Source organism: Coturnix japonica, chromosome 15 (genome assembly GCF_054131305.1).
Source record: "Coturnix japonica strain WE chromosome 15, WE-NBRP24, whole genome shotgun sequence".
Lineage (NCBI taxonomy): Eukaryota > Metazoa > Chordata > Aves > Galliformes > Phasianidae > Coturnix > Coturnix japonica.
The window spans coordinates 452340-478200 of NC_140677.1; the positions used below are offsets into that span (position 1 = coordinate 452340).

The 25861-nt window shown below is 38.9% G+C and overlaps 1 protein-coding gene and 2 long non-coding RNA genes across 26 annotated transcripts in view; 1 reads left to right on the forward strand and 2 right to left on the reverse strand.

The window, feature by feature from the left end:
* The window catches only part of NR2C2 (nuclear receptor subfamily 2 group C member 2), a 45264-nt gene that overhangs the window by 348 nt on the left and 19055 nt on the right, over nucleotides 1-25861 (forward strand). For 5 of the 23 annotated variants that reach the window (XR_014934742.1, XM_085516650.1, XM_015874859.3 and 2 more), the window contains exons 2-7: nucleotides 2829-2912; nucleotides 16809-16919; nucleotides 17786-17986; nucleotides 20264-20366; nucleotides 21356-21535; nucleotides 24426-24573. Coding sequence is in view for 20 of the 23 variants with exons in the window: in XM_085516650.1 (XP_085372776.1) it covers nucleotides 2853-2912; nucleotides 16809-16919; nucleotides 17786-17986; nucleotides 20264-20366; nucleotides 21356-21535; nucleotides 24426-24573 (803 nt within the window). In the remaining 3 variants the exon portion in view is untranslated. Of the gene's footprint in view, nucleotides 1-21; nucleotides 152-672; nucleotides 786-891; nucleotides 1019-2828; nucleotides 2913-4158; nucleotides 4259-9399; nucleotides 9517-10596; nucleotides 10711-16808; nucleotides 16920-17785; nucleotides 17987-19868; nucleotides 20005-20263; nucleotides 20367-21355; nucleotides 21536-24425; nucleotides 24574-25861 lie in introns of those variants that run through there. The other 18 variants (XR_014934745.1, XM_085516654.1, XR_014934743.1 and 15 more) reach the window with 16 other exon arrangements.
* On the reverse strand, nucleotides 8-700 carry LOC146758328 (uncharacterized). The gene is made up of 2 exons (XR_014934749.1): nucleotides 561-700; nucleotides 8-407 (listed from the first exon to the last, which is right to left on the reverse strand). It is a non-coding gene; the product is annotated as an uncharacterized LOC146758328 (long non-coding RNA).
* On the reverse strand, nucleotides 16247-25248 carry LOC107319763 (uncharacterized). Of its 2 annotated transcripts, none has more exons than XR_001557932.3 (3): nucleotides 25113-25248; nucleotides 18309-18373; nucleotides 16247-16383 (listed from the first exon to the last, which is right to left on the reverse strand). It is a non-coding gene; the product is annotated as an uncharacterized LOC107319763 (long non-coding RNA). The 2 variants fall into 2 exon arrangements; XR_014934756.1 differs by lacking the exon at nucleotides 25113-25248 and adding an exon at nucleotides 20236-20362.

The following is a 25861-nucleotide window of genomic DNA, read 5'->3' on the forward strand; positions in this document are numbered from 1 at the left end:
AAAATCGTTTTGTCTTTTTTTTTTTTTTTTTTTTTTTTTTTTTTTTTCTGAGATGGAGACGGCCGTCTCGGCTTCTTCGTCGCGGCGGGGACTAGGGAGGGGGCATCGGAATCCCGTTCGGGAACACCTCCGCGAGCGGCAAAGGGGAAAGGTAACGCTCGGTTCTGGGGACGTGGGGGCACTGGAACACCGTCCGTCGCTGCGCAGAGGCAGCCGGCGGTGCCGCAGGCCCGGCCCGTGGCTCCCGAAGAGAGGGGCAGATCGTCGTGGCGCTGGGATGATCCGGTACGGTATCCCGGTACGAAGACGCCGTGCTGGGATACGGGCCTCGTGAGGCCGGAGCCGGTCCGGTCTCGGTGAGAGCCGTCCGCCGTCTGGGGGCCGCCGGGACCGCGGTCGTGGAGATGCTGAGCGCGGGACGCGGACAGAGAGGGAAGATGGAGTCTGAGCGGGCGGAGGCGGCGGCGTGAACCCGACCCTTTTACCTTTGCCACCGGGAGGGCGGAGGGGAGGGGGCGGTGGGTACTTTGCATACGGGGCTGAGGCCGCCGCCATCTTACCGGCTGCCACCCCAGCGTCGCGCGCGGTACCCCCAGCTCGACATGAGGGGATACCAGAGGGGAGGGGGGCTAATGGCGGAGGCGGCCGCTGCCCCGCCTGGGACTTGGCTGCCTGCCAGCGCGGCCATCTTGTGCGCGCTCGCGTCCCTCGGGTGTTTTCCTCCGTCCTCGAGGGGCGGTGCCGGCGGTGTGACAGGCGGCCCTCGTGGCCAATGGGCAGCGCGGGTGGGTGTGCCGCATCTCCGATGAGGTCATTGGCTGTGGTGGGCGGCGGGAAGGAGGAGCGTGGCCGCGGGCGCCGCGTCCCCAGGGAAGCTCCGTGATGGGCTGCGGGGGAAAGGGGATGGGCCGCGAGCAGCGCTGCTAGTGGGTGGTGGGGCGGCTGTCCCGGTCTGGGTGTCTTTCTGGAGGTGCTGGGGCTGCTCCTGTGCGGGTCGTTGACTTTGTTCTTTTTCGTTGTAAGAGTTTCTGCTGCCTTCTTACCACCGCTCGTAGCGTAACGCGGGTCCTCAGCAGAGCCGCTCTTGCCGACCCCTGTTTCCCGTTCTGTACTCCAGGCTCCCGCTGGGGCGATGCTGAGCTGCTGCTGGTCGGTACGCAGTGTGCAGAAAGCAGCCCCACTGATCAGTAGGAGGAGGTTTCAGTACAGCTGAACTCGGCTTTGCTTTGTGTCAAACTTGTAGGACTGTTCCCATAAAACACTGAACAGAGTGTGAGGAGTTCTTTGTTACAGGACAGGAGATGAACGTGTGTTCAGTTGGCTGCTGTCCTGTTGTGTTGGGATTGTTTTCCTGGTGCTCCAGGTCATTTTTTTCCTTTTTTTTCCTGTTTTTGTGTTCTGCCTTTTTTGTTGGTTGACTTGGATACTTTTTTTTCCCTCTCTTTTTCTTTTTGAGGGGTTTTGCTAGGCAGCAGAATCTGCTTTTTGTGTTGCTTTCTGTTGAAAGAGTAAAGGATTTTGGTGGATAACAACTCACAACAAGTTTGTTAAGTGACTTACCACAGGAAAACTTGATTGAGTCTTAAAGAGGTGTTCTTAGGAACAAAATCTCATTTTCAATGCTTCCTTCATCCTAAAGTGCTGAGAAAACATGAGCATGTCATGGTTTTTGGTTTTTTTAATGGACTTTAAGAAAATGTCTTCCACTGATATATATGATCATTTACACAACTAGTTTACCACAGTAGGATTTAACTATGAATGAACTGTAACATTTTAAACAGCACTAGCTTTGTAAAAGTTGAGTTTGGAGGGAGGGTGTTGTGCTGGAGACACGAATGTATTTTTCTGTTAAGTGTTGTTAGTAGGTGGTTTGCTATGTTTGTTTTTCCTTTTTAACTTTATGTGGAATGATTGCTTTGCAAGTATCAGCAGAAGGCTGTCAGTGAAACGTCAAATATGCTGCTATTCAGGAATGCAGTTTCATTACCTACACCTGGGTGGTCTTATGATTTCTGACTTTGTAAGAAGAAAGTCAGTGCAGGAATTTGAAACCTTAGTAAAATTTAACTTTGAGGAAACACAGCCCTTATGAGAATCATTAATAAGATACAGAAAATATTTGTTCTTTTTTCTTCTGCATAAAGCTCAAGGTACAGATACCCACAACAGTATAAAGCAGTTCTGTAGTACTCTCATGTCAGACTGACTGTACTACCGCATTATAATTAAAATGTATTTTCTGTTATCCAAAATGGTTTCTAGATGTAATCTAGAACTTTACCTGTACTGTGGTAGATTACTGTATGGGTGATCATGGCAGTTTGTTGGAATGACTCAATAGAAGTTTACTGAAACACTGATTGCAAATTGCTGTTTCCTTGTCCAGGGCATAATCAGGAGCAGTTTATCTGAAGTTTCCCATCCCTTGAGTTCAGGAGAGCACTTACAAGATCTGTGAATTCCACAGATTGCACTAATAATTGATGCTTAAATCAGTTCTTTCTGTTTTATAAAATTAGCATCTTATTCTTGCTGCTTAAATAACAGAGTAAAAAACTTGTATGATAAACTTTATAAAGTAAAAGAATAACTGCCTCTAATAGCAGAATTCAGCTTGCTTTTTGAATACTGTATTTCCTGTATGCACATATTGCATGTATACATGTATATACACTCACGTATCCACACCATATCTTATTTTTTAGATAGATGAAATAGTGTTGTAAATTCTTAAGTAATATCAGAGACTTGTTTAACAGTGAGGAAAAGGAAAAAAACCAACACTTTTGTGCCTGATGAAAGTTGCTGGCATCTTTTTCAAACAGGTTTTCTAATGATCTTGCTTCGCCATGGCAACCAACGTGGAGGTGCTGGCTCAGCAGGTAGTGGAGACTCAGCAGGTGGCTGAGGTGAGTGAAGAAGATACCAAAGCTATTGGCATATGAGCTTCTGAGAGGAAAACTACTTAACGTTTTCTTTGCTGTTTCCAATTTGTAATAGACAGAGCAGATCCTTGTAGAACAGTGCTTCTTTATGCCTGTGGTCAGACAAACCAGTGCGAGCGATGATAAACGCTCTGTTTCGTTCTAGTGACCTCTCCCTATCAGGAATGCAAAAGTGGGAAATTCACCATTAACTGCAGAGATGCTTGTCTGTATTACGGATTGTTTAGAAGAATAATATAAAAAAATCTTGTGATTTGATGATTAATTTATTTTGATCATGAAAAGTTTCTGCTCTTCTCTTGAGTTGTCATCTGAATCTCAAATGTTTGAGTTTACCTGTTTTAATTATGTACTGTATTGAATTTACAATAGGATGGTTGATTTAAATCAAGCTTTATATTTCATATCTCTATATATGAGATGACACTTTGAGTAGATTTTTGTGCTTGCTATGAAGTTATGCCTTTAAATTCAATGTAGTTCAGATATTAAACAGGTAGAATGTCGAAAATAGACCATAAACATGCAAACTGTATGTATTCATGTCCATAGAAGAGAAGTAATCTGTCTCTTTCAGTTTGCTAACTTTAGCTTAAAAAACAAACAAAAAAGACAAAAAAAAATCTTTATTAAAATTTAGTTTAATATCTTTTGAAGCTGTTTAATCATGTGATTTTAAAATTGAGTTTTTATAAATAATGAGGAGCAAATATGCTCAAAGACTTCTGTAGACAAGACCACTTTTCAGACATTGGTTTTGTTTCATGGTTTTTGTTTTGACCTACTGAACTAAGATTATACTTTGGTATTAAAAAGTAAATAAGCTACATAAGGTAAATATACATCACGTTTTCAGAAATGGATCGGAAATTCTTTACGGTGTTATTTTTCTTAACAATTTTGTTTCTCTTAATGTCCATAATAACAATAATTATACTACATAATCTATAATATACTACATAATCTATAATCTAGCAGTGAAAACTGACAAGTTATTGTTACTCAGATTTTCTGTATCAGATACCAATATGGCAAGCGCTTTTTTTTTTTTTTTTTTTTTTTTTTAAGGAAAAATACTCTTCCAAAACAACTTGGGAATAAAAACCTGTAGTGGAAATACTGCATATCTTAAACTGTTCTGGTAGAGCTTGAGATCTTTAATCACATCTTAGACACATAAAATATGTGACATTTGTAATTCCTCGTGCAGGAAATGCACCGTGGTAACATAGTGTGATGGTTGTATCTTGCCACTGGAGAGATCGCTTCTACCCAAGAATTTGTGAAGCTCTGTGATTTCTTCCTAGCCGGTGGGTAAATAGAGGGCTTCATCTCTTCAATTCCTTCTTAAATTATACACCTGTTTTGTGCATAACCCCATGAAATTTTTTTTCATGGAAAAGTAGTCGCAAGCAGCATTGTATCACTAAGAGTTAATTGATGTTACCTATACGTTTTGATTTTTTTTTTTTTTTTTTTTTTTGTATGAATGACTGGGTGTCTTTAGTTTGATGCAGTTTTTAATACAATAAAATACATTACTGGTATAATAAAATACATTACTGGTAGTACTAGTGTACTATATCCGTGCTCACTGATTACAGTAGAAAACATAGCATATAACTTGACATTAACCTTAAGTGGGAGACTTTTTGGAATATCATAAAATTAAAGGAAAGGAAAAAAGTCATTAACCATGTACAGAATTTTGAGAATGTTCAGGGGCAAGTTGCAAACAGGATAATTTAATACATGTTCAGCTATATCTGCAGCAGGTTTTCAGTATAGTTGTACATTGTGCATGTCTTTTTTTGAAAACTACAACACTAGGCACGAGATCACATTGCTGTGCAAGTAGGCTATATGTTGCTTTTCCTTCTTGAGCAACAGGTAGTCATCTTTGCTTTTTATTATTCTGTGGCTGCATCACAGGAGTTACTGAGCAGTCCCCATTGTATTTTTGCACTAATTGTGTTTTTAAGGGCTTTATAAAATTGTCCTTTCGATGGTTTCAAATGTTTCCACTGCTTTTAATTTCTCCGTAGCAGTGTTGCTTCCTGTGAATGTGTTGCATTCCAGCTGAATGTTTCTGAAGAGATTGTGTGAGGGAGTTCCATTTGTGTGTGTGTGTGTGTGTGTGTGTGTGTGTGCAGTTGATAGCAGAGTATAGAGCACCTTGGTGATTCAGAAGGAATTTTAGGAATTCATCCTCAGTCAATTTTGAAAAGCAGAGAAAATGCTTTAGCCTTAATGCAGAAGTAATGCTGCTTTTCTTAAGTGTTTATGTTACTGTTACCATGCAATGTATCAGTGGCCCAAGTTCAGTCTCTGCATCAGCTTGTGTATCATTAAAATGTATTTTGTTATGCGTGTGTATTGTATGCACAGTGCCTTAGTTTTCAACATACAGTTTTTAAACAGAGCTGTCTCTGTAGAGCAGGAGTGAGGGCTATTACCTCCTTCCAAAACTGGATCTAAAATGACCACGAAGGACCTTCAAGTCACAAAGAACTCACAGAATCACAGAATTATCAAGGTTGGAAAAGACCTAGAAGATCATCCAGTCCAACCATCACTAATACTTCCCAGCTAAATCATATCCCTCAACACAACATCCAAACGTTTCTTGAACACTCCCATGGTCGGTGACTCCACCACTTCCCTGGGCAATGCATTCCACTGCCTGACCACCCTTTCCGAGAAGTAATATTTCCTAATGTCCAGCCTGAATCTCCCCTGGCACAGATTGAAACCATTGCTTCTAGTTCTATCACTGATTACATGAGAGAAGAGGCCAACCCCCAGCTCACTACAACCTCCCTTCAGGAAGTTATAGAGAGCTATGTCCCCCCTGAGCCTCCTCTTCTCCACGCTGAACAATCCCAGCTCCCTCAGCCACTCCTCATACGGCCTGTGCTCCAGACCCCTCACCAGCTTTGTAGCCCTCCTCTGAACACGTTCCAGTGCCTCAGTGTCTTTCTTGCAGTGAGGGGCCCAAAACTGAACACAGTACTCGAGGTGCAGCTGCACCAATGCCGAGTACAGGGGGACAATTACCTCCCTGTTGCTGCTAGTAACACTGTTTCTGATGCAAGCCAGGATGCCATTGGCCTTCTTGGCCACCCGGACACACACTGTTGGCTCACGTTCAGCCGAGCATCAATCAGTACCCCCAGGTCTGTTTCCTCCACACAGTCCTCCAGCCACTCTGCCCCAAGCCTATAGCACCGCCTGGGGTTGTTGTGGCCAAAGTGCAGGACCCAGCATTTGGTCTTGTTGAACGTCATCCCATTGGCTTCAGCCCAGCTCTCCAGCCTGTCCAGATCCCTCTGTAGGGCCTCGCTACCCTCAGGCAGATTGACACTCCCCGCCAATTTGGTGTCATCTGCAAACTTACTGAGGGCGCACTCGATGCCCTCATCCAGGCCATCAATAAAGATGTTGAAGAGGGCAGGCCCCAGCACTGACCCCTGGGGGAACACCACTCGTGACCGATCTCCAACTGGATCTAATTCCATTTACCACCACTCTCTGGGCCCGGCCCTCCAGCCAGCTCCTTACCCAACCAAGAGTATACCCATCCAAGCCACGGGCTGACAGCTTTTGCAAGAGAATAGCATGGGAGACAGTGTCAAAGGCTTTGCTGAAGTCTAAGTAGACCACATCAACAGCTTTTTCCTTCATACACCAGAAGGGTCACAGAATCATAGAAGGAGATCAGGTTGGTCAAGCAGGACATGCACTTCACGAACCCATGCTGGCTAGGTCTGATCCTCCGGTCATCCCACACCTGCTGCATGATCTCAAGACAATCTGCTCCATAACCTTCCCTGGCACCGAGGTCAGGCTAACAGGTCTGTAGTTCCCCAGATCCTCCTTACAACCTTTCTTGTAAATGGGAGTCACATTGGCAAGCCTCCAGTCTTCTGGGACCTCACCTGTTAACAGGGAGCACTGATAGATAATGGAAAGCGGCTCAGCGATCACCTCCGCCAGTTCCCTCAGCACTCTCGGGTGAATCTCATCTGGACCCATGGTCTTGTGACAGTCCAGTTGGAGTAATAATTCCCTGACCACTTCTTCCAGAATCACAGGGGGTTCAGTCTTCTCCCCAGCCGAGACTACCAGGTCAGAGTGTGGGGAGCCCTGAGGATAACTGAGCTGACTTTTAAAGACAGACATAAAAAAGGCATTCAGAACCTCTGCCTTTTCCTTATCCTCTGTGATCACATTCCCAGCCTCATCCAGTAAAGAATGGAGATTCTCCTTTGTTCTCCTCTTACAGTTGATGTATTTGTAAAAGAGTGTCTTGCTGGTTTTTACCCCAGCAGCCAGCTTAAATTCAAGCTGGGCTTTTACCTCTCTTATTTTTCCTCTACACATCTTAACAACCTCTTTGTAGTCGTTCCAAGTCACTCTTCCCTCCTTCCACAGGCAGTAGATTCTCTTTTTCTCCCGCAACCTTAAGAACAGTTCTCTATTCATCCATGCCGGTCTTCTTCCCCACTGGCTCATTTTGCGGCTCAGGGGGACCACCTGCTCCTGCGCCTTTAAGACTTCCTTCTTGAAGAGAAACCAGCCATCTTGGACCCCTTTGTTCGCTAAGACTGAATGCCAGGGGACTGCCCCTACTAGTCTTCTGAACAAGTCAAAGTCTGCTCTCCGGAAGTCTAAGGTAGCAGTTTTGCTATTCTCCCTCCAGGCTCCACCTAGAATTGATAACTCTACCATTTCATGGTCACTCTGTCCAAGACAGCCCCCAACCTCCACATCTCCCACCTCATGGGATCTCTGACTAGCTGTATCAGGAGGGCATCCTCTATGCACTCCAGAAACCTCCTAGACTGCTTCTTCTGTGCTGTGCTGTACTCCCAGCATATGTCAGGGAAGTTGATGTCCCCAGTGAGGACAAGGGCTGATGACCGTGCAGCTCATGCCAGCTGCTTGTAGAATAGCTCATCTGTCTCCTCATCCTGGTTTGGTGGTCTATAACAGACGCCCACCAGGATGTCTGCCTTATCAGCTCTTCCTCTGATCTTTACCCATAGGGATTCAATGTTATCATCCCCAGTCACAGTCTCAGTAGCATAAATGCATTCCCTAACGTAGAGAGCCATACCATTCCCTAACGTAGAGAGCATACAAGAGTTTATAGCCATCCATTGCAACGCTCCAGTCATGGGAGCAATCCCACCACGTTTCCATAAACTCCCAATGCATCCTTCTTTTTCTCCTTCAGAGGCTATGGGGAGAGTCCCAGCAGCTGCATGTCTTGAGCTCTGTGCTTACTGGGCTGTTTATGCCAGCTGCATTGTTTGAGGATTTCGATTGCATTCAGTTCTCCCCAGTGACCCCAGAACCTTGTGCCTTTCTGAAAATACCTTTTGCAATGAAATTTAAAACATTGTGGTGGTCTTGTCACATACTGTATTTTCTTTATCCTCCTTAGGTGTCTCTGATATATCATTGGTAGTTCAGCAATTTAGGTTTTGAGATTAAGTGAAGTACAGTGTGCTGAAGAGCTACAGTAGAGATACTGCTGATCTGTTTGAATAAGGTTTCACTATGTTGTAAGAGTTAATAAAGCATGAAGTAAGCCCATTTATGTTCATTATTTTATTGTTGGTAGTGGCCTTTTTCTCATTTTGGATGATTCTCAAAGTGAAGTTTTGATGCAAGTCTTCTCAAATGATTCTTTGTTCAAATGCAGCTGTTCTTAAGCACTTCTGAAGTGCCTAAGACCTAGCCATACCAAGTCAGCCTGAAAGGTTGTCCTCTCTGTCCACAAAGTGCACATTGGAGAAATGAGATCTTACATGCCTTACACAGTTTTGAAGTCTCTGGATTCAAGATATTTCTGGATGTGACAATCCCTTATGTAATACATGTCAGCCAAAGGGGTTAATGTCAGACTTAGTCTGAGACTCTATGATGCAGATGGTCTGAAAACTGCAGCTTCTCTGGTGACTTTTGATTTCATATGCCTCATACAAGGTATCACAGCAGAATCATTTAGGGGAATAAAACTGCAAATGATGGTTTGAATTTTGTCATTCTGCAAAGGGCACAAGTGGTTGTGACAGGACATTCCAAAGTGTAACACTGAAGCTGCTGTAAGATATGAATACGTTAATTTCATGTACATGTTTCAGAAAGATCCGTTACTAACTTAATAACTATAAACATTAATTAGGAAGAAGGTCTGTAAAAATAAATATATATCTAACTTGAGATGAAGCATCTTTTATGCTGTAAAAATTGGATACTGTATTTTCAATTGAAATTCTTTTTAACTTCGATTAGATAAAACTTGTAAGAAGTTTCTTGGTGCATTTGAACTTATTGGGTTTGTAATTGTTTTAACTAGGCCTTATTTTAATTTCTGTTATCTTTTCTATAATATTGAGACCTGACAGGACATTCAAGCAATACTCAGAGTTCCAGTGGTGTCCATCTTAAGCTGGAGAAATCTAGAGCCTTGAGTGAAAGAATGAATTAAAAATTTCTTCTACTGTGTGGCCTACTGATTCCCTTGATGCATTTGTCTGGCAGTTTTTTTTAAATTAAGGTAGTAGTATGGGAATAAGCTATAGAAAGTACTCAAAATTTGATTAGTAAATACAGAACTATGTCTACATATGTTCATACAAACATACACTTAAAACTGTAAATGCATATGTAAATTAAACACCGGGCACATCAGTTTGATAAATTGTTGAGCAACTTGACAGCAAGGCTGTGAAGAAATCCTCATTATTTAAAAGGTTGTAACGATCATAAAAAGGCCGGAGACACCTTGTTTCAAACTACTGAAAATGCAAGCAAACATCAAAAATTTAATATGACTGCAACTAAAATGTTGAATGTGAACTAGTTTTTTGGGGGAAAATAAATGAAGATATAAATACGAGTGTATTTTATATATTTTGATATATGCAATGTGTATACATAAAATGGCAACAGATAAATGGAAGAGAAGAAGCCAGATTTAATCATGCCATTTGCAGAAATGTCAAATACTATCATTTTAGGTTAGCGATGCAAAATGCCAATAAGTAAATATGTATGTTTCTACGTTTTCTATTTATTTTATTTTTTTTTATATTATTTTATTATTATTATTATATCTATTTTTTTTTATTTTCTGAGGTTTGTGCAGATTCTTTGTGGCACATTTAATGCATGCCATTATTAATGAATTTATAAGCAGACTTTTGATAGTGACACTCATTACTTTGAGAGTTAAATGAATGAAGTACCATACCGAATTGGCCAAAGTAGACAGTTCTCCATGCCTTGCCACTTTTCTTCAGCTTCAGCTCCGTCTTCCAGTGTTATACACTTGGCATCCTTCATAGAATTGTTTTCTTCTCCCGGTTTGCCTTCTTGTGTGTAGTGTTTGCAGTATGAGTACTGAAGTGGAAAGTCAGTTGTATTCTTACAAACTTTTAAGGGAGTCACATAAATCCTGAGATGTTATTAATCAAAAGCAGATAGACTTGAGCTCTAACCAATTCTAAAGACTACCCTTGAGAGATGTTGAGGTTTCTGGGGCTTTGGGGTTTTTTTTGTTTGTTTTTTGTTTTTGTTTTTTTAACTCATACGTTTACGATTAATATTGATGGCTTCTTTTCCCCCGTTCTTCAAGCTGATACAGGTCAAATTTTGTAGTAAAAGAATTGTAGAGGTTGGAGGGGACTACTGGAGATCATTAGGAGTCCAACCCCCTGTTAAAGCTGGTTCCCTACATCAGGCTGCACAGGTAGGTATCCAGACAGGCCTTGAATATCTCCAGAGAAGGAGACTCCACAACCTCTCTGGGCAGCCTGTTCCAGTGCTCTGTCACTTGGATGATAAACTTTCTTGCATTAGTATAGAACTTTGTGTGTTCCTGTGTCTGTCTGTTGCCTCTTGTTCTGTTGTTCCTTGACATCAAAGAAGAGTCTGTCCCCATTATCTTGACTCCTGCACTTGTCTGTAAACAGTGATAAGATCATTTCTCAGTCTTCTCTTCTCTGGACTGAAGAGTCTCAGCCTTTTGTGACGTATATAGTTTATGTGTATGGTACAAGATAGTCTTCTTCAGGCACATGCCAGAGATGTCATCATAAGAATGTGTGTAATGTTTCCAGTAAGTGAAATACAATGAAAAATAGATTTTTAAGCAGAATGGTAGATACCTGAAACCATTTCTGGGCAGTGTTTTTCTGTGAAAATTTTTATTTACAGTAATTTCAGCATCTTCTTCTTGATTTAAGTCTTGCTATTATATAAAATGTAATATGGTTAATCTTAAACATAATCCAGTACTTAAACAGCAGCTACAGAGGGCATGGAGGCCATCTCATTACAAGGAGCTGCATGGAGAAGACTCATAGAAATGGGTATAAGCTGCACCAGATGAGGTTTTGTCTTGACAGAAGAAATATAGTGCAATGAGAATAATTGAACACTTGAACATCCTCCCCAGGGTTGTGGTAGAATCCCCATCACTGGAGGTTTTCCAGATGCAGTTAATCAGGCTGCTGAATAATATAATCTAATCTCTTTTTTTCCTATGGACATGATGAACTTTTGGAGGTCCCTTCCAACCAGGGGTGTTTTATAGTTTCATGACTATATATACTCTTGTAACATTATTCTCTAATAATGCTTCCACTTACATAGGGAAATAGAAGATATAAATTACTAATTCTGCTTCACTGGATGTTTATTGCAGTAGAATATATAATGTAAAAATATAAAAATAAGAGTGAAGATGTTTGTACTGTGTCTGTGCAGCATAAAGTTCCATCAAAGATATAATTCAGTGGCCTAAAAATAGAAGTTTTATCCTAGTTAAAGATGCATTTTACATGTTTCTTGCTCAAATCCTTGAAATTTACAAGTTAGGCAGCTATACACACATAAAGCTGCTAACTGCTACAGGACATTATATAGATGGTTGATTTTGTATTTTATTTCAAGTTTCAATCACTCTACCTTATCTTTCAATTTTAAAAAAAGAAGCAACTTTTTTTTCCCCCTTTTATTTCCCCTACTGTGTGTTTTATGTCTTGCAAGAATTCCACCGTTCAGGTGCAATTATTCTGAAGTCTGAGGTGAGAAGTATACTTCTGAGCAGAGGGTTATGTAGTGATTGAGGATTACTGTATTTCAGATTCCGTTCTTCTGTGTAAGACAAATGCAGATTAGATATGATAAGTCTCTTTCTTGAATGACCAATTAAAGCTGGTGACATGTTAAGTAATAATAGTTTCTTCACACTAAATAAATATCAGGTCACCTAATTGTTACACTGTACCTGTGCTATAGATACAATCTATTAGTTATAGTAATTATTCATTAGTGTTTTGTATCAAGTGAAGTGCCTGATTTCAATCAATAGTGAGCACATTTTAGTGGTTAGGCTGAGGGTCCTTGAAGTTGAAATAAAATACTGTAGCTACTTAAATAAACCTAAGTCATGCATTTGTTGCATAAGGCTTTCTAAAGGTAATTCACTGCATTCGTGCTTATTTTCATAGAAGTGTTCAAGTTCATGGTCACTTTTCCAGAAGTTCAGGTAATGTAATTTAAACATTTCCCTTAGAATTTTCTTTTCATTTTTTGGTCAACCTTCGTTGCAGCTTCATACACATGGAACTTAAGCCACCCAATTGTTACAAACTGACTACATTCATTCTTACATATAAGAAAGAATAGTGATTTGTGTTATTTGCAAGGCCTGGGCAAGTTGAGAGAGGAGTATATTCTTTTAGATATATTTAGTTAATGAACATTAAGTTCAGAGATGCACCACAAGAGATATGGTGGATTTTCTTTTTCAATTAATTGGTTTGAAAATACTTCAAGCTACAAGCAAACATTTTTGTCAAATTTCACTTTGCTGTTTCATAGTTCACAGAAAGCATGTTAAGGGGCTTAAGAACAGAGAGGCCAGTGGGATGGGTAAACTTGACAACATGGGAATATCTCCCATGGATGAAATTAATTTTACCATTAGACAAACTCCTTCAGCATCTGGCAAAGCAGTAGGAACACATCGATTCTGCTTCCTTGGTTACAGGCAGTGATAGTGTACTTGACCTTCAGAGGAGAAGGGTTGCAGAAAATCTGTTTTATAACAATTCTGGTTGCTTTCTGTGATTGGAATCCTCATGAATGGACACTGGATGTAAATATCTTTGATCTGACTAGAAGTGAGTTCAACATTTTTTTTTTCAGATTGATTTGGCCTCAGAGATTTGCTGAGGAAAAATGTAAATAACGCTACAGGAAGGATTTGGCTCTGTACGTACTGGAGTCAGTACAGCGTACAGCTAGGGAGCTCCAGAAATCAAACAGTACTACATAAATTAGAACATATTATTTTTCCCATTTCATAAAGTAGATGTATTTGATGTGTCTTCTGTAGGAGAATTAGGGGGTTTTTAAATAACTTTTACATCACATTCATGATTTTTAACTCTCTAAATCACAATATAAGGGTGTTTTTTGTTGTTGTTGTTGTTTGTTTGTTTGTTTTTGTTTTTTGTTTTTTTAAGGCCTTTGAATTAAACCTGTGTAAAATACGGTGCACTGAAGTTCTGTGATATAAGGCTGATTTATGCCTTTCATCTTCTCTGGAAAGCTTCATATCTCAAAGAAATTGGAGCGCATTTAATTTTTAAAAATATAATTTAGAATTACAAAAGTGTCCCATCACTGAAGAACTAAGACTTTGTATATACAGCTTCCATAGTGGTTGCTTTAAGCATTATACAGATTTTTTTCTTGGAGTGATGTTTGTTTTGAACAGTATGTTAATATAGTGAACAGGAAGTGTAATCCTGAAAACGGACCTAATGTAATGCTTAACTGTTATCCTCCTGAAATGAGTATTTACAACCAGTTTGCCTTCAGAATACTTTTACTTGATTTATGCTGTCTTTAATTAGAATTCCAGTTTTTTCTTATAGCATTTATGTAAGGTTTCTGAAGGCAGCCTGGTAAATCTCTGACAGTCTAAAGAATTTTGCATATTCTTGGACTGCTGGGTTTTCTTCATTTTCTACTTAAGAAGTCAAAGTTGTTACAATTGAATGAATATAATAATAAATAAATCATCAGAATTGTATCCGTTCTTATTCATTGTAGGTGTGTGAAAATATTCAAGGTAGAAATTTAGCTGACAAATAATATTACAGAAAGGTTTTTTTTCCTCTCTTGTTAACCATTCCATTTTTGCATTCAGCTTTCTACCCTGGTTCTTACTTTGCTGTCAACCAATGGCATGTGTATTCAGCCTGGAAAATAAACCTCATATTTTCAGTAGCCCTTGAATTTAAATCTAAATAAGGAAGCTGATGTTCAAATGTGTCCACTGGGAGTCTCTTGATTATAGGTGTCTGTATGTTTATTGTTTGGTTTTTTTTTCTTGCCTAGATGTTTTTCTCTACTGCTGGAAGCCTCTTGTCAGATATTAATGAGAATATACTACATGTGTATCTACCTGTACATTTACCTCATTTGTCATTCAACTTCTGTGCCCTTTGTTTCAAATATAGATTTAGATTTTACTTCTACAATATATGGGACTACTTAGGATATGGGCAATAGGAGGGTAACACAGTCTATCCAAACTGTTCTTTCTTTCCTTACATCACAAATTAACTTTTTTGTTTAAAAAAAGGAGGCAATTAAATTGACACTAACATGTTGTCCACTTATACCAGTACTGATGAGTAAATAATTCTGAAGTTATTTGAAAAAGAAGGATTTAATAAAAACAACTTGTGAGTCTTCTCAGGTTTGGTCACCTGTCACTGCAGATACTGGACTATTTTGATACTCTAATTCCTACTTAGAATGTTATAACCATTCATATTTTGCTGTATACAACCACCTGAAAAGAGGTTGTGGTGAGGTGTTGATTGGCCTCTACTCCCACATAATTAGTGACAGGATTAGAGGAAATGGATTCAGGTTGCACCAGGGCAAGTTCAGGTTGGGTATTAGTAAAAATTTCTTCTCTGAAAGGCACTGGAATGGGCTGCCCAGGTTGGTATTTGAGACACTGTCCCTGGAGGGATTCAATAAACGTTTAGAGGTGGTACTAAGGAATGTGGTTTAGTGGGGAAATGGTGGTGGTAGGTGGATGGTTGAGCTGATGATCTTGGAGGTCTTTTCCAACCTTGGTGATTCTCTGTGTTAAACAGAGCTCTATAGATATTGTGAAACAGCATAAACTTGTATTTGAGTGGTTTTTATGAAAACACAAATTGTTTTCAATTAAATACTTATAGTAACTAACAAAATGTAAAATCTGTTAAACAGAAAGTAAGGTTTCTTTAGCATTTGGCAGATGTATGTAATAATCCAGGCATATAATTTGCTGGGATTTTAAAAAGTTCTTCCAGATAATAGAATTCTGGCCTGTTCACCTGGTTTTCAGTAAGTAGTTATGGCTTAAACTGGGTGTAGAAGAAACCAGACTACAATATTCTGTTCTTTTTTTATTTAGTACATCACTGTAGTATTTTATTCCCACTGGCATGGAGTATCTATTTAAGTGTGTACCACATCATAACAATTCATAATACTTTGTTTTCAGACATTCGGAATGTGTAGTTTGCAGTCAGCAGTCTTCCGAAGTATGCTTGTTTTTCTATCATTTTGTATAATAATTTTAAAAAAGAATGTGACTAAAAAGTATCCATGCCATGCTGTTGCATGTGAACAGTAGTGTCACCTCTGGCTTTGCTGCAGTGTTATTATGGTAAATATTTATTTACTGTTTAGAGTTATGTCACTTTCTGTATCCTGCAACAAAATGTCTTACATATACTATTATCCAAATATTTTTGTATCTTGTCTGAAAACATTGGTGAGCATGTGCAGTATATGGCTTTAGAAAAAAAAATTTGCTTTCGTTTGAATTTTCTCACAAGTGTTAAACTATCAATTCAAGTCATAGAATACTGACTTGGAAAATGCACCTGGAAAGCAGAGCTTTTGTACCATCATGCTAGTGATCTCCTCAGTAGAATAACAGAAGTTACCCACATGTACCTGAATACATGCTGAGTGTACTGGTATCTGTAGAAGTATATGTTCAAGAAATAACTTGCAGTACTGTGAAATAGAACAGATGGAAAAAAAGAAGATGGGAGGGAGACAAAGAGCACACAAAAACAAAGATATCCAGATTACTAGCTTTATTAAATTTTACTTTTTACCTCTAAATATATTTGCACTGTTAAGATTTTCCTTACTTTCACTTGGAGAGTGAAATTACCATTTTGTTCAGTTGAGCTGTAAAGGCACCACACATTCAGAAAACTTCATGGATAAGATCAGAAGCAAAAATGAAGTGTCAGTTCATTCAGACAGAAGGTCTGTGTACTCTTCCAACAAATTCTGTGCATCTCTCGTCCCACCGATGGACCCAGGTCTGAGGACATTTTTATTTTAAATTTTTAAAAGAAAGAAATATGTAACATGACACATTGTAAAAACAAAATACACAAAAGGAAAAAAGGGATGAATGTGAAATTGTAAGCTGAGAGAAGTGCATTTCTGCATTTAACTAAACCGGAGACTCACACAATTTAAATATGTTTCCTTTGGTTGTGAAAAGTTATGATTATTCTGTGATTCTAAATATATCTTGATTTGGTTTTGTGTTTTTTCTGTCATCAATCAGGTTCATTCTTTTTCCCCAAGAAAACAATATACCTGTAATTCATTGAAAAATAATCCAGGTTGGTTTAATGGCTGTAACCTTTCCAATAAATGTAGGTTGCATGCTAAAGCCATCTTTAGAAAACATCTGTATTTTAAAATGTGTAAATCAGAATTCTGTGCGTTATTTTACAGGTACAGACTATTCAGAATTCACTATCTGATTCTCCAGTGATGACCAGCCCTTCCCAGCGTATCCAGATTATTTCCACAGATTCCTCTGTAGGCTCACCACAGCGCGTTCAGGTAAAATCATATTGATTTGGTAGTAAACTGCTGTATCTTTTTTTTTCCTCCTCCTGCTCTCATTTTATATAAAATAGCGCTAAAATCTGTTGAAGGCTTCTTCAGAACTCTTTCTCTCAGAAGATACAATTGGTCATAGCTAGTTGGCTGTATATAACAATGATATTGGTGTAGTGGAGTGAGGAATAATTTCAGGTGTTAAACAGCCTACGTATAAAAGTTGCATGAGCTTTAACCATGCCAAATGGGCAGACGCTGTCAACAAACAGTTCAGAACACTTAAAATCATCTCTCCTTTCCTCCCTCTCTTCCTCCATCCCTCTCCCTGTCATGTTTAGAAAGAACCAGTGGCAGACTTACCTGTGAAGGCTGAAGTTAGCCCCTGGGTGGTGGATTGTTGTTACGCATGGATAATATAAAGATAGCATTAACATATCAGAATTCTAAATGTATGCAGTGCCGAATAATATGAAATTAGCATTAGCATTACTAGAATGTTGCAGTACTTCTTTAGCTGTCCTTGACCTTGTTTGTGCCAGTACAGTACTCTGTTGTACTTTTGTCAGAGGTGGTGCAGGAGAAGAGGGTCTTCTGTTCTGGGGCATTTGAAATGGTCCTGGACATACAACCTCCACCACAAGATGAACTCTTCATTTGTTTCACGAGTCTATCTAGTATTTCTTTTCTGTATGGTAGGTATGAAGATACAGAAATATTCTAAACAATTTGTTTTGATTATATTGTTTTGCACTTATAACTTTGCACCATTCTAACAGATGGCAAAATAATTAGTAACAAGGGCTTTTATGAAACAGTATTTTATAATTCTGAGACAGAAACATACCATTCTTCAATGTGTTTTATAGATTGTGACCGATCAGCAGACAGGTCAAAAAATCCAGATAGTGACAGCAGTGGACTCATCTGTGTCTCCAAAGCAACAGTTTATTTTAGCCAGTCCAGATGGAACTGGTGCAGGAAAGGTGATTTTGGCAGCACCTGAAACATCTAATGCCAAACAACTTATCTTTACCACCGCAGACAACATTGTGCCAGGCAGAATTCAGGTAAATATGGTAAATAAGATTAACCACAGATTTTTCTATTTCAGTTTTTGACTTTTCAGTACTTTAAATGTAGGATTCTTTTAAGACATCAGGAATTACGATAATTTTGTAACATGGATTAGATGATAACAATTGTAGGTTATGATAGCCAGTCCTAAATCACACTGTCTTCATGTTCCTTATGCATTCAGTTGCATTCATTACCTCTCACTGAAGTTCCAATTATGAGAAGGCATACACAAATAATTAAGCTAGTGCTTGTGAGGCGTGCCAAGATTTCATATCTAGTAAAGATTTACAGATGTGCAGTGATAGAGCTTACCTGGGCAAACATAGGTTCACAATGCAGTGTCACAGTATTGATATTGATGTCCTTCAGTGCGGAAGCTGTCACAAAATCACAGAATTGTAGGGGTTAGAAAAAGCCTCTAGAGTCCATCTAGTCTGTGAGAAATGCTTGTGTTCAATATTCCAGACTCAGGCAGAATTTGCTTTGAATCACAAATTATTTCATGCTTTTGCAATAGCAAATGACTAAGAATAAAAGGGTGCAAGGAGCGAAGAGAGGGGACAGTTTATATTTCGTACTTCCTGGTGCAAATTCCCTCCTGTGTTTCCTTGTTGGTTGAGGACTCCAGGGTTTACAGCCTATCTGATGCTTCTAATTGCTTAAGCGGTGTCCAGTCCCTGTTTACTTTACTGCTTGGGTAACTTCTCCATATTCTCCTCCCTTTCTTGTTTGGTTTTTACCTATTCTGGTATGCTGTGATAAGCTCTCATTGTTAACCTTCCCCTCTGGCTATCATTCATAGCACAGAACCGGTTTGTACTGGTACATCTCCTTACATTACTCAAAAATTCAAGGTCTTCATTTCTGCAAGCACTTTTTTTATGCAAAAACAACATTTCTTTCACTGTAAGTCCCACCTTCCTGCTAAAGAAAGTTCTCCAGAGCACGTTGCAAAAGAAAGTATCCAGGTGAATTTTGAATATCTCCAGTGAAAGAGATGCCTTTACCTTTGTGGACAGCTTGTTCCAGTGCTCTGTCATTCTCCTGCACATATGCAACCTCCTGCGTTTCAGCTGATACCCAGAGCCCCTTGCTGTGCACCACTCAAAAGAGCCACTTGACCTCCCATCCTTTAAATATTTATAAGCATGATAAGGTCCTCTCTCAACTTTCTCTGTTCCAAGCTGAACAAGTCCCAGGCTTCTCAGCCTTTCCTCATAAGGGAGATGTTCCAGGCCCCTCATAATCTTTGTAACCCTCCACTGTACTTTCTCCAGCAGTTCTCTATCTGTCTTGAACTGGGGAGCCCAGAAGTGGAAATAGTACTCCAGATATGGCCTCACCAGGGCAAAATAGGGGGGGAGGATCACATCCTTCACCCAGTTTGACCACACTCTTTAATGCATCCTAGGATACTATTTGCCTTCGTGGCCGCAGGGGCGTTCTGCTGGCTCACAGCCTCTGTTATGTTTGTGGGCCTTGAACGTGGTCCATATCAATGGGAACTTTGCAAAACAAATTATATAAACAATAATTTCCAGTGAAATTTGAATTTTTCTCCTAACTGCCTTTAAAAATGAATAAATAAAAGCTGGTGCCTTGTCCCTATTTCTACTATTAGAATAGGGAGAATTTTACAGGGAGTGGTATCTCTTTGTTAAACTTCTTTTTTTTTTTCTTTTTTTTTTTTTAACAAATTGTGTCAGCAGTCCTTGAAAATTTACTTTATAATGCTACAACTGTTGTTACAAAGTGGGTTTTGTTTTGTTCTGTTCTAATTTCATTGTGATGAGTTTCATGTTTTCAGCTGAAGTTTTGGGATCCAAGGCCTTCAGAAGCCAAACTGTTTTCTATAATTAATCTCTGTTTCAGGCTGTCTCCTCTAAACTATATATACATACTAGCTAAATGCCTGGGAGGAATGTGTGGAGTACAACCATCTTTGACTAAAATACAGCAGTTGTTTGACAGTAATTGCAAGAAAAGAAGCATGCTGCTGACTGCACAAGTGAGGGAACTTCTGTTGAACAAAGCTAGGTGTTCAGTTTGGGATTCATGTTTTGCTTTGACTGCTCTAATAGTCTTGCTGTTGACATTAAAAATGCTAATTAACTTTTATACTGCTTAATTTCATTCCACATCTGTCACACTTGTCTTCACATTTGTCTGCCTCTTGTCTATTGATACACCAACCCTAGGCAAAGCTCCTTGCTTTCATCAGAAAATACTGGCTAGTTACCTCTTTTTGTTTTGGAATTTTCACTCAGATAGTGACAGACTCTGCTTCGGTGGAACGTTTGCTGGGAAAAGCTGATGTTCAGCGGGCCCAGGTAGTAGAATATTGCGTGGTCTGTGGTGATAAAGCATCAGGTAAGGAAGCATAGAAAGCAACATTCAGGAAACTGACTGGAAAGATTACTAGGGTGAAGGAAGGGAGGAGGTTTCATGTGGTTTTAAATGATTATAACCATGCTGATGGCAAAAGCAATTGAATCTGTAGTGGAAAGAGATGTTATACATTTATATGCACAGAGTAGGACAGCTCTGCTCAGAAGAATATTAATTTGTACTCCAAGTGGAGTAAATGATAAATTGGCATGTGCTGAAAGAGAAAATAAGGATTCCATAGTTCCTACTAACTGAAACCATTTCAAGAGCTGTGGGCAGCCTTGCAGTGTTGCCTAGAAAACTCTACGTGCTTCAAGGAGAAAATGCTTCTCAGAGATCACTGACAAACATAGGACTACTTGATAGATTTTGGTTATTTACTGTTACAAAAAGAGGCAAGTAGAGGCCAAGCGTTTCAGATCCATTTAGTAGCAAGCAATCTACCAGAAAAAATTTAAACATTAACGAAGGAAGCTTTCATACTACAAAGAGAACAGCTCTCTCTTCTTTTTATTCTTTTCCATTTTATAAAAGTGCTTATATAATTAAAACAATATCAGAATTAATGCGCACAGGAGTTTTGACTAAACACTGAATTTTGGAATTTATTCTGAAATTACTTATCTTCATTTAATTAAATGATTAGCATGCATTCTTGTTAAATCTAACTTCAGGCACAGGCTCCTATGCTATAACAGCAGATGGAATGGGAACTACTACTTCAGAGGCATCTTATTCAAATTAAGGCTTAGCCTTCTTCTCTCCACTTTCCCACCTAAAAGTCCTAGCAAGAGATTAAAAAAAAAAAAAAAAGGAACATCCTGTAAGGCTTTACTTCTGCAGTCTAAAATGATAACAAGAACACAAATTAAGGAATTAAGGGTGACTCTTACAGTGTTTTACTTGCCTAAGATAATTATTTGTATGTTAAAATGGGAGTTATTTCCTTCTGATAACAGTATGTTTCCTAGGTCGTCACTATGGTGCTGTCAGTTGTGAGGGATGCAAAGGTTTCTTTAAAAGGAGCGTGAGGAAGAATCTCACCTACAGCTGTCGTAGCAACCAAGACTGTATCATCAATAAACACCATCGGAATCGCTGCCAGTTTTGTAGGCTTAAGAAATGTCTAGAGATGGGCATGAAAATGGAATGTGAGTGTTAACTACCTAATGTGAGAATGTGCCTATCAACTAAAAAATATGCGGACTGCTATTGGTTTTTAATGTCTTCTCTGTTTCAGTCTATGTTGATTGAAGAAAATACCTTTTTGATATCCATCTACCTCAACTTTCTTTTGTTGCTGTTTATGTTTAATGTGCAATAGTTGTTTTTATACATATCTCAGCTTCCTTGCGGTCCTAGAGCAATCTAGTTAGGGCCTCTTAGTATGTGTGTTACAAATGCAGTGGCTGTGTATAGTACAAAATACTTTAACAAAGATGGACATAAATCTGAGTCAGAGGTTGCATGTACAGAATGTTTGTTTGTTTGTTTGTTTTTGCAGGTTTATCTTTCTCTTTTTTCCCAGAGATGGGAAGTGTTTATCTTATTTATGTTAGTTTGGTCATTTTTAAGGAATATTATAATATAATTCATTTTATATAAATGATCATGTTCTGAACAATTTATTTTCCTGTTTGTATGCAATACTTAACTACAGTTCCAGTGCTAGAATCCAAATAACTCTTTCAATGCATTTTAATTCCAATTTATAGCACCCTCTGCCTCTACAGTCCAGCACTTCATGAAGCCTGTTAACTTGCTGTTCTCTGATAAATTTAAGGAGAATTTAAGGTGAAGCAATAAATGCTTAATTCTTCTTTCTACTCTAATCTAGGCAAGATAAATTCCAGCTGCTGAGTTAAAAAGGAGGCTGAATTTCAGTTTGTAAATGAAGAGATCTTTGCTGTATTTACATTTTAGAAATCCAGAAGGGTAGTGATGGTTCCTGTGCTATGCACACACTGTGCTGAATATGAGGTGTGACACCCATGGTGAAGAAACTGCTGCATTTCCAAAAGCAAAACCCTTCCTAGCCCAGTGTTGTTAGGATTTATGCTTAGTGATTTTACTCTGCACTGGTTCAGGTTTCTGATCAATACCTATGTATCCACAAAGCCTAGAAAGTAGATACATCTACTTACTAAGCCCCTAAATTTTCTGGACACTAACAGTATTAGTAAAAACAAGATGAACAAATAAATAGCTTGCTGCTTACAAAGATAGAAAGAAACATACCACATAGTTTAGTGTTACATTGAAAAAGGCTATATAGTAGGACTGAATTGTTTCTGTTTGTAATGTTAGATCTTTTAGAGCAATAACTGCTGTATGATTGATTTGTACAATGAATACATAGTAATATTGTTTCCACTTAAGTTATGCCCTGCATTTGCAAAATATTTTGAGAATTAGTATTAATACAACACATTTACAAGATCTTTGTATTAGTGCCATATTATTTTATTAGTATTATTATCTATATCTTCAGGTGAAAAATTGATGCAGTAAAATGTCATGCCAAACTATAGATGAATTTGTAAAGATTAGTGACTTAGATTCCAGATAAGTTTCTGTAATCTACTTAATAATAATACTTTGTATTATAAAGCATCATTTTTCACTTCCATTTTTCTATTAAAAGATTTAACGTTCTTGTTTGGCACATTGGAGACTAACCTTATTTTCTTCCAGTTTTCAACTGGAAACATTTCTGAATTCTGAAAAGTTTAGTTTTAGAATGCTGCTCCCTAACTGGCTGGAATGAACAAATGAGTGAATTGCGTGTCATGCAGAGAGACTTCCTCCAGGGAATTAAGCTGCATGTCTTGTATGATATAATAATAATAATTCTGGAACTAGCTTGTATTGTTTCTACTCATCCAGAGTAAGAATGAGTCTTATATTTGTGTATAGCTTTACCTGGAAAAATAAGAATCCATCCCCTCACACACCCCACCCCCCATTTTTTTTTCCCAATTTATATTGCAGAATGTTTTGTCTTCTAAATCATAGAATCATAGAATTACTCAGGTTGGAAAAGACCTCAAAGATCATCAAGTCCAACCACAGCCTAACCATAGTACCCTAACTCTGACAACCCTCTGCTAAATCATATCTCTGAGCACCACATCTCAACCACCTCCCTGGGGAGCCTATTCCAGTGGTACTGAGCTTTCTGTAAAGAAGTGTTTCCTAACATCCAACCTAAACTTACCTTGGTGCAACTTGAGGCCATTTCCCCTCATCCTTTCAATTGTTACCATTGAGAAGAGACTTGCCCCGCTCTCACTGTAAGCACCTTCCAGATACTGGAAGAGAGCAATAAGGTCTCCCCTCAGTCTCCTTTTCCCCAGACTAAACAGCCCCAGCCTTCTCAGTCTCTCCTTGTAAGGCTGATTCTCCAGGCCCTTCACAAGCCTTGTTGCCCTTCTCTGGACCTGCTCCAGTACCTCTGTGTCCTTTTTGTACTGAGGTACCCCAAAGTGAACACAGTACTTGAGGTGAGGCCTCACCAATGTCGAGTACAGGGGCAGGATGACTTCCTCAGTCCTGCTCACCACACCATTCCTGATACAATCCATTGGCCTTCTTGACCACCTGGGCACACTGCTGGCTCATATTCAGCTGGCTGTCTATCAACACACCAAGGTCCCTTTCCATCAGGCAGCTTTCCAGCCACACCTCCCCAAGCCGTAGAGTTACCTGGGGTTGTGACCAAAATGCAGTACCAAAAATACCTGTGAAAAGTCAAGCTTTGCCTCTAGTTCAGGAAACTTAAATGATCAGTTGGTGCCCTTGTCAATTAAAATTTACTTAGATGCAAGTATAGCAAAATTGGAAGTGTTTCTTCAGTCTTTATATTTTAAATTTCAATTTAAATTTAAATTTAAAATATATATTTTAAATTTCAGTTTCATGCTGAACTAACTCACCACTGTAGTTATTTAATCAGAAATCCTACTATTTGAGTTTTACTTTTTTAGTAATAATCAATTCAATGATTTTCTTTCAAATCTGCATGTTTATTTCTTCATATAGCGGTTCAAAGTGAAAGAAAGCCTTTTGATGTGCAGCGTGAAAAACCAACCAACTGCGCAGCTTCCACTGAAAAAATATATATCAGAAAAGACCTACGAAGCCCTCTAATAGCAACTCCAACATTTGTTGCAGATAAAGATGGGGCACGGTAAGTAAGTCAGTATAGATCATAGATCATAGAATTACCCATGTTGGAAAAGACCTCGAAGATCATCAAGTCCAACCACAGCTTAACCATAGTAGCCTAACTCTTAACAACTCTCTGCTAAATCATATCCCTGACCATCACATCCAAATGGCTCTTAAATGCATCCAGGGACAGTGACTTAACCACCTCCCTGGGGAGCATATTCCAGTGCTGAACTACTCTTTCTGTAAAGGAAGTGTTTGCTAACATCCAACCTAAACTTACCTTGGTGCAACTTGAGGCCATAAAACATGTCTTGTTTAAGACTATTTGTGCATTGCAGGCATAGCTATGGTCTTTTTTTCCCCTACACTCTAAACCGTTAGCCAAAAAATGCGTTCCGGTTTTGGTTTTCTATTATCAAGATCAGCCTAGTATCTTCTGTTTACCATCAGTGCCTTTGAGTACAGTTAGATGATTTTAAGTTACGGGCTGTAGCTCATGTCAAAGCTCAAGCAGGACATATATGTGAATTGCAAGTAAAAAACATGGAGACTTACCAGTGTAGTGGATTCAAGTGCGCACTTTTCTGAAGTCAGATCCACAAATAGCATACTTCAGTCTTCCCCTTCCTGAAGATGGTAGTAAAGAGCCTACAGTGACAGATGATTCAGATCCCTAAAGATGGTAAACAGTCTGTAAACACACTGTAAACCTGCAGTTTCCTTTTGCTGTGATGAGGATTTAGATTGGATATATGGAAGAAGGTTTTTACGGAAGAAGGGTGGTGAGGCATTAGAATAGGTTGACTGAAGAGGTGGTGGATGCCAAGTCATATGTGACATTCAAGATCAGCCTGAACCAGGTTCTAAGCAATTTGATATAGCTGTAAATGTTCCTGTTCATTGTGAGGGAGTTGGTTGGACTTTATGACCTGTAACGATCCCTTCAGACTCTTAATGATTCTGTGATTCTGTGAACTTTCCACTATACTATGATATTCCTATACAGTTTTTATATTCTCAATTTTCTCCATAGGGAGTCAGTGAAAATACATGAGTATGATATAATATCATAGTAAATAGAGACAGATATTTTTTTTCCTGAATAAAATAGAGCTGAGTATAAGATACCACATTTTGAAAGTTATTGCTCCAGTTAGCATGTGTGTATATTTATGTATATCTACATATGTAGATATACATATGCAAATATGCATTTATATATATATCTCAAATCTCAAAATTCAGTGTGTGTGTATGTACATGCATGAGTTATACTTAAGCCACAAATTCCCTAAATTGTTTTG